The sequence below is a fragment of the Dipodomys merriami genome, unplaced genomic scaffold (genome assembly GCF_024711535.1).
Source record: "Dipodomys merriami isolate MVZ:Mamm:240054 unplaced genomic scaffold, mDipMer1.0.p SCAF_10, whole genome shotgun sequence".
Taxonomy (NCBI): Eukaryota; Metazoa; Chordata; class Mammalia; order Rodentia; family Heteromyidae; genus Dipodomys; species Dipodomys merriami.
In genome coordinates, this window is record NW_027202271.1 from 19648737 (window position 1) to 19658060 (window position 9324).

The 9324-nt window shown below is 34.8% G+C and overlaps 1 protein-coding gene across 1 annotated transcript; it reads left to right on the forward strand.

The window, feature by feature from the left end:
- The first annotated feature begins 4768 nt into the window (after positions 1–4768).
- LOC138837434 (olfactory receptor 6C3-like) lies at positions 4769–5707 on the forward strand. The gene has a single exon (XM_070036221.1). The coding sequence runs from the start codon at positions 4769–4771 to the stop codon at positions 5705–5707; it is 939 nt and encodes a 312-aa protein (XP_069892322.1).
- Positions 5708–9324: the final 3617 nt, after the last annotated feature.

Sequence of the window (9324 nt, forward strand, 5' to 3'; positions counted from 1 at the left end):
TAGATTGTCCAGGATTTTGTTTATGTTAACATTTTAAAAGTCTGTATAGCATTAAACATATTGTTTTAATTAGAGGTTTGTTCTCCCATTTTTGTTGTCTTCATCTGTTCCATTTGCAGATACAGTTATTTGAAATCAGCATTTTTGGAATTAAATGAACATATTCTTTTTGTATTTTTTTATTTAGAGAATACTTTATTGGTTTCTGTAATCAAACCCACATAGATAAGCCCTTACATCTTTTTTCAATTTTTAATTTTGTAATATCTTTAAGTAGTTGTACAAAGAAGTTCCCATTCCACAAAACAATATATGAATACAAAGTGTCTGACAACATTATCGCCCATTGCTCCTAATCCACCCCTTCTCTCACTTTTCTTTTTTTTATTGAGATTAGGTGATACATAAATTTCACATATTTCCAAGTATTGTGGAATAGTGATACTTAGTTAAAATCACAAACAAATTTTAACCTTCACAAGGCAAATTGTCATTATCATGGTCTATAAAGTTTGTGAATTCTATGAGCTTTGACAGTACAATTATTTCTTCTACATCAGGTGATATTTACATTTCTTTCCTTTTGCTTAGTGTAAGCTATTCCCTCTTTCCTTCTCATTCCTCCCTTCCCATCACTGTCTTTGGGTTGCTTAGTTCATTTTCATCTATATCCAGTACAGCTGATGGGCCCCTCTGTTGTTATGTTTTCCCATTTCCCACTGATCTGTGTCCTCCTCCTAGCTTCCCTCTGTCCCTCTGTTGCACACACACACACACACACACACACACACATACATATGTATACCATATATGTGGTCAAGATCATGGAGTCATTTAGCAATGATATGACAGAATGAGTGGAAGTCCTTTGTTTCTGGAATCCTGTTTACTTTGTCATATCTCCTTGTATTTTGGCTTTAGCATCCACATAGCAGGGAGACCATGTGCCATTTGTCTCTTTTCTCTTGGCTTACCTTGCTCAAAATGATTTGCTCTAGTTCCATCCATTTCCCTGCAAATGCCATTATTTTGTCCTTTCTAATGGCTGCATAATATTCCAGTGTATATAGGTACCACAATTTTTAGATCCACTCATCAGTAGTGGGGCATGTGGGTTGTTTCTATATCTTGGCTATTGTGAACAGTGCTGCAATGAACATGGAGGTGCATGTGTCCTTGTATTCTGGTTCCTGTTGCTCAGGGTAGATGCCTTGGAGTGGTATGGCTGGGCCATAGGGGAGGTCTATATTTAGCTTTCTGAAGTACCTTCAGACTGCTTTCCAAAGTGGTTGTGTTAGTATACATTCCCACCAGCAATACAGAAGGGTTCCTCTTTCTCCACATCCCCTCCGGAATTTGTTGCTGGCTGAATTTAGGTTATGAAGCCCTTACATCTTTACTACAGTGCATTTACCCCTGTACAAATAGAAAAAAAATAAGTTTAACATTTCTAGATGAAGAACATGTGCTTTATACAGTTATTTATATTTAAAAAAGAATATAGGGAGAAATTGTTGAATGTAGTATCAGTTGAAAGTATGCAGCATCATATTTCCTAACATATATTTTCTTGCATATATATATATGCATATATATACATATATATCCTTGCAATGAGAATGCTCCCTGCACAATTATATACAGCAATCTAATGAAAATAAGTAATAACAACAAATGAACCTTGTCAAAAGGTAGTAAGTTCAGCTCTTAGTAAATTTCATTGCTGTATTAATCATGGAAGACTCACACTCATAATTTGTGTAAGGGTTCCCTAGTGACGTCTAATCACAGAATATTTAGATAAATATGTATGGCATGGGTCCACAATTATATTACGGATAGTGTTTTCATTGCCCTAAAATTCTCGTATCTTCTACCTATTTATCTCTATCTCCCTTCACTGGTTCCTTAAAAATCAGTCATCTTTTTCCTATCCTGGCTTTACCTATTTCATCTAGGTGCAATCATATGTATGTAACCTGTATGGGTTGGCTCCTTTCACTAAGAAATATGCATTGGAGTTTCTTCCTTGTCTTTCCATGGCTGGATAGCTCATTTATTTTTAGTGTTGAAAAACATTTTGTTTATTTACCTGGTTTATAGATCCATTCACCTGTTAAAATGCATCTTCCTTGCTTTCCACTTTGGGCAACTCTAAATAATGTTGATATAAATATCCATGTACAGGAATTGTATGGGCATAAATTTTCAACTTCTTGGAGTAAACACCAAGAAACATGATCTCTCCATCTATAGAATAATTCCAATTAAGAAAATACCCAGCTATTTTCCAAAGTGGCTGCACCATACTGCATTGCTATCAGAAGAGAATGAGAGTTGCTGCTCTCTCTGGAGAACCCCTGGCCACCAGCATGTGGCCTAGCTAGGCCAGATACTTGGCCATCCTGACAGTGTGTGTAATATCTTTTCACATTGTTATTTACCATCTACAAATGATTGAAAATATGTGATTGCTGTGGATAGTTTGTCTTTTTGACTATCATATATTAACTATATAAAGAAACAATTATAAACTTTCTTATCAATATTAATAAAAGCCCAGTGTCAATGATTCAGCCACATCTTTTAATGATGTGTCTCTTTGGCACCATTTGTTTACTTAATCAGTTCCCTGGAGGAAACAAAAAAAAGACACAGATAAAATAAGTCCAGTTCTAATAGTGCAACATTTTTAAGGCAGAGAATTCTTTAATTTCGGTTGGCCACAGCAGCATTTTCAGGGAAATGAAACATTCTCTGAAGACTAAAGAAAGTGTTTCCAAGGTTTTGTGAATGTGTAATTATAGCACTGCAAAAATATTCATTTAGAAAGTTTGTGCAAATGCCAAGGAAAATGTTTTACTAAATGGCTTGAATTATATGGAAGAAACAAATGAAAGAGTACATGAGTCAACACAGGCTTAACTGTGTTCACACATTGATTTTGTGGGAGAAAGGAAAAAATAAGACTTACTTGTAATATGAGAAATATGTATAATATGATAAAATATTCCAAATATTGTAGCATAATAGGGACTAAGTGGTATATTCCAACCTAAGCAAAAGAAATATAATTCCAGAGATGCATAAAAGTGTGAAATTGTCACAACTACTTTGAGAGTGAGGAGGAAGCCAAGCAAATTGCTAAACTAATTTTCCAGCTCTAAAAATTGTATGAATATCTAAGAAAGCCGGATAGTAGAATCCAAATTCACTTAATAAAAAGTAAGTTTGATATTTTTAATATAATACACATCATTATTCCATTTCACTTAAAATTTTAATAGCAGTTTAATGTACTGGCTTTATTTCATAGCATTTTAAAATTTATCTCTTTTTTCTTTTTTTTTTTTAACTGTAAAGGTGATGTACAGAGGAGTTACAGTTATATAAGTCAGGTAATGAGTACGTTTCTTTTTGAGTAGTGTCAGCCCCTCCTTCATTTTCTCCCATTTTCTCCCAGGTTTTTCCCTCCTAATTTTTGTTGGTGGTGGTGGTGATGGTGTTGGTTGTGAGGCTTGAACAAACTCTGGGCCCCGGTGCTGTCCCTAAGCTCTTCAGTTCAAGGTGAGCATTCTACCACTTGGGCCACAGTGCCACTTCCTCTCCTAAAATTTTTTAAGATATTATTTGTACATACAATTTGTGGATTTGAAACTCTTTTAACATTACAAAATAAATTGTTATCTAATTGCTGTTATTAATGGAATTAGCTGCTATTAATGGAATCCCAAGACAGGAACACAGCAATACATCCTGAATTGTTCTTTATTTCTTCATTTCCCATAAATCTACTTAGTTAGTTAGTTAATTAGTTAGTTAGTTAGTTAGTTATTTTTGCAGGGTGGTAGAAGAAGGAAGACCCTATGCTTGGGACTGTGCTTCTTCCTTATGTCCCATAATTTTAAAGGTTTGGTTTGGTTTTAAAGTAATTTTAGTTACTTGAAAGACCATCTGCTTTCTAGTAAATACTTTATCCATCTGCTCATTTCGTCCATCCACTCATTCATATGTTATAGCAATATTGAACATGTTTTCAGAATTTTGTATGTAATGAATTAAAATGTGTCTAGGCAATGAATTCTTTTTAGCAAACACTGCAATTTCTCTTTCCCATCCTGTGGTCTTTTCATTAGAAAAGGAAAATGTGAATGAGTTGAAGAGAGAAACTGCATTACCAAACCTGAAGCAAGAAATTTAGAATGCCAGTACATTTCATGAATATACATGATGCTTCTGTTGTAAAATGGCTACTGTGGTTTAACCTGCAATGCTTCCTGAAACAACATGAAACTGAGTTTTCCAAAATACAACATCTGAAGGTAGGGCTTCAATTTCCACATTTATATAGATCATTCTCTATTTTAGATTTATTTTATAATATTCAGGAAAGGAAAAAATAATTACTATATTTTCGTTCACTTTATAATATAGCTAAGTATTTTCATTAGACTGATAATTTGCCGAGTGAAAGCAAAATTGTAAGAGATTGCTTCTTTTTAAATCTTAGCACCACAACTTTTTGTCTGTACTTAGCACATATTTTCAACAAATTGAGACCAAGTAATTTTTTTTTACCTGACTATAAGAAAGAATGGAAGTCAAAAAAGGTTGCTGATTCAGGACACCTGTTTTATTTTCTTTCAACATTTTTTAATCTTTATGGGTTTTTGAATGGCATGCTCTAGTCTCAATCCTGTTTCTGCTTTCTGTATTATAGGGAGACACACATTTGACATTCCAAAGGGAAGAAAAGAAAAGATCAACAATGAAAAACCACACAGTACCCACTGAGTTCATTCTCTTAGGGCTATCAGATGACCCAGAGCTTCAGATTGTGATTTTTCTCTTTCTGAGTATCACATATATACTAAGTATTACTGGAAATGTGGCAATCATCACTCTGACCTTGGTGGACTCTCATCTACAGACCCCTATGTATTTCTTCCTCAGGAACTTCTCCATATTAGAAATTACCTTTACCACTGTCTGTATCCCTAGATTTCTGAGCACAATTATTACCAAAGACAAGACAATTTCTTATAATAATTGCACAGCTCAGTTGTTTTTCTTCATCTTCATGGGTATCACTGAGTTTTACCTTCTAACAGCTATGTCCTATGATCGCTACGTGGCCATCTGCAAACCCCTACATTATACAACCATCATGAACAAGAGAGTCTGCATACTGCTTGTCTTTTGTGCTTGGCTAGCAGGATTCTTAAACATCTTCCCACCAGTCATTCTTTTCCTCCAGTTAGATTACTGTGGCTCCAATGTCATTGATCACTTTGCTTGTGACTACTTCCCCTTATTGCAATTATCCTGCTCAGACACATGGCTACTAGAAATCATCGGCTTTTATTCTGCAATAGTAATTCTACTTTTCACTTTAGCACTAATAATTCTTTCCTATATGTTCATCATTCAGACAATTTTGAAACTCCCTTCTGCCAGTCAAAGAAAAAAAGCTTTCTCTACCTGTTCCTCTCATATGATTGTCATCTCCATCTCTTATGGAAGCTGCATATTCATGTATGCTAATCCCTCTGCAAAAGAAAAGGCCTCATTGACCAAAGGAGTAGCTATTCTTAACACCTCTGTGGCTCCTATGATGAATCCGTTTATATATACCTTGAGGAACCAGCAGGTGAAGCAAGCCTTTAAGGATACCATACAAAAGGTTATGCTTTTCTCTAGTAAATGAAAGTGTGAATGATGTTAAAAGAATAAACTCTTTGTCAAGTTCGTTGGAAATGGAGAGTCTTCATGATTTGACTGGTCTGACAGGATTTATGGAATTTTCGTATTTAGACAAAACATTAGGCTCTGTACATTTATGCTTACTTCTATATGTATATAGACCAATCTATCTATCTGTTTAGGATCTATTGATGTATCTGTCTAGGATCTATGTGTTTACTTACATGTGCATTTGTTTTGAAAATTGAGTGCAATAATCTATTATAAAATAAGTGGTGTATATGACTTACAAAATATCCTTTAAAAAAAACTTTTATGTTCATTACACTCATTGTTTTTCCATTTCTTGGTTGAAATTTGTCCCATATTTTACTCAATAAATTTTGTGAGGCCATTATTCAACTATTTTTGATCTTTCAAATATTTCATTCAGATGTATGTGGAGGAAGTAGAAACTTTAGGCTAAAGATTAGGATATGAGATAGAAATAGGTTTCATAGTAAAGACATGGGATATCTGGCTTGATGTGGGGAAAAAATGGTCAGGATAGATGTAGACTTAGAATTAGTCATTCTTACAAGGCTATTTCACAGTCGAAGAAAATACACACCAGGAACTGGACACTTGAAAAAGGGAGGTGGGGTCAATTATACATACACATATATGTATAGATATACATACATATAATTGCTAAATATATATGGCTAACATATACATAGGTATAATTATATTATATATGTATATATTATATATGTATAATTATATTAGTCATTCCTAACCTGAATTAGGACCAAATAGGAAACCTGGATCTACTTGCCACTTCTGTAAAACCAAATAAGTACAATCATTACAGAGTTCAGAATAAAATATATACATATTCATTTAAATATATGAGATTCTAAAAACTTAATGCGTATCACATTTCTTGTAGTAGTAATCATTATAATAAGTAATAAGAGAGAAGAGAAAAGTGATTGTTTCATTGAAATTTTTTTTGTCCATTGTGGGGCTTGAACTCTGGGCTTGGGGGCTGGCTGTCCCTGTGCTCTTCAGCTCAAGGCAAGTCCTCTACCTCTTGAGCCACAACACCACTTCCAGTTTTCTGGTGTGTAATTGGAGATAAGAGTCTCTCGGACTTTCCTGCCCAAGCTGGCTTTGAACTGTGATCCTCAGATCTCAGCCTCCTGAGTAGCTAGGATTACAGGAGTGAGCCACCAGCACCCGGCTTATCTCATTGAATATTTATTCAGTTATTTTCTGTACATTGGATCATTTAATTCTTTCAACAATTTTGCAAGATACCTATAATTTATGTTCTTCATTGATCAGAGGTATTTTTCCTAAAGCACATTAAAGAATTCCAAGCATACATACAGAGAACCGAAAATGAAAACATATCAACAAAATGTATGCCATTATGATAAATTTATGATAGTTTAACTTCTGGAGAGCCGAGTTTCAATCTCGGGCTCCAGAAACAACTTTATAGAGCTTCTGACAATAGAGAAGAAAGCATCTTTTCTCTCTCTCTCTCTCTCTCTCTCTCTCTCTCTCTCTCTCTCTCTCTCTCTCTCTCTCTCTCTCTCTCTCTCTCTCTCTCTCTCTCTCTCTCTCTCTCTGTGTGTGTGTGTGTGTGTGTGTGTGTATGTGTGTCTAGATAATGTACACACTTCTACTTTGTATCTGGCAAGACATATGTAATATTTTTTATCAAGTCTGTTGGAAAATTACTAGTGATTGAACAGACTAAAATCAGTGTTAAAAGAGATCATCTCTTACAAGTATGAGGTTGGTTTACTCTTGAATCAAAACTCTGGCTTAGAGTTACAATACACTGATTTGTAATGATTTGGCAGGAGTTTGTGTTGTTAAAATTGTTAAAGGACTTGCAAATGTGTGATTACTTATTCAAAGCATATGATTATACTTATCTTTTTTAACATTCTTATTATCTTTAAGTAGTTATACAAAGAAGTCACCCTTTAACAAAGCAGTTTATTAATATGACACGCCTTAATCAATATCAGCTTATGACAGGAAATGGTCAGAGTGATGAAAAAAGATGATTCAATCATAATTTTCTAAAGTTCTTTTATTGGGGAGTATAGAGTTTGAAATCAGATCTTTGCACTTGCTAGGCAGACGTTCTACCACTAAATCACATTTCCAGGCCTCTTTATTTATTATTAAGTAGTTGCACAAAGAGGTTACAATGCCCTAAGTCAGGTTATGAGTTTGTGATCTGCTGAGTGTTTCTCTGTCCTTAATCTTCTCAAATTCTGCCTTTCCCCAAACAGCAAATGATGCCCCCCCCAACATACTAAAAGTTAATGTGATTAAATGATGAAATGAAAATTGTGGATTTGTTTAAAAATGTCATGTCATTAGCAAGAGCTGGATGCTGTTACAGAAAAAAATGAATCCAGATCTTCAGTACAGCCCTGAACTCGGCATCCTGAGCATTTGTGGATTTTCCTCAATGGTGCTCTCTTGGTACCAGGTACTCAGAGACTAGCCACCTGATGAATTTAAACTGCATTAAACCTTGCATGTATCCCTCTAGCGCTTTTCTTTGTTTACTAGCATAAATTTATTTTACAAAGGGGGCTAGTTGTGAAACTCACATCCATGTATAATATGTTCATCAAATCACTCCTCTCTTCTATGTTACTCTTTATTAATCCCCACCCTTTTCTACATTCCTTTTAAGAATTACAGTGGGTTTCATCATAATAATTTTATATGTACAGTGTACTTCCATATTATTCATCCTCCATCCTTCTCCCCTTCGCCTTTCCACATACTATTTCCCCCAAACAATTCTGCTTTGACAATCATGTCATATTATTATGTTATAATTGTTAAATCTAGATTCTACATGAGTAAAACCAGGTGAAATTTGTCTCTCCATGCTTAGCACCTTAACATAATGATCTCCACATCCATTTGTTTTCCTACAAATGACATAACTCCACTTTTCTTTATGACTGAATAATACCCCACCATATATACGCACCATGTTTTCTTCATGTATTACTTTGTATTTATTGATTTTTCATGTGTTCAGCCATTCATACATCCCTGGAGTAAAACTAGCTTGAACTTTATATATGATCTTTTTCCTGCGCTATTGAATTTAATTTGTAAATATTTTACCAATGTCCATCAAGGAAGTTGATCTCCTTCATTTACTGTTGTGTCCTTGTGTGATTTGAGTATGAAGGTAATAGTGGCTTCATTGAATGAGTGTGGTAGAGTTCCATCCTTCTCTCTTTAGGATAATATGTTGAAGAGTACTCATTCTTCCTTAAAATTCTAGTAGAATTCAACAGTAAATTCTTTCCCTGGCCTGTGTGTGTGCGCGTGTGTGTGCATGCCCATGCACATGCACATGTGCGTGTCTGTGTGTCTGTGTGTCTGTGTGTCTGTGCTTTTGAACCATTATCCTCCAATCTCAGCCTTCTGGGTAGTTGGGATTACAGTCTTTTGCTGTGGCTGACCTTGGATGTCTTCTATTGCCTTTTTTCATATTTCTTGTGCTTTTGCATTGAGATTTATGTACAGGCTTTACTACACAGGTCCTCCTCCATGTGTGTCAGCACATGTGCAAACCTGTAAATC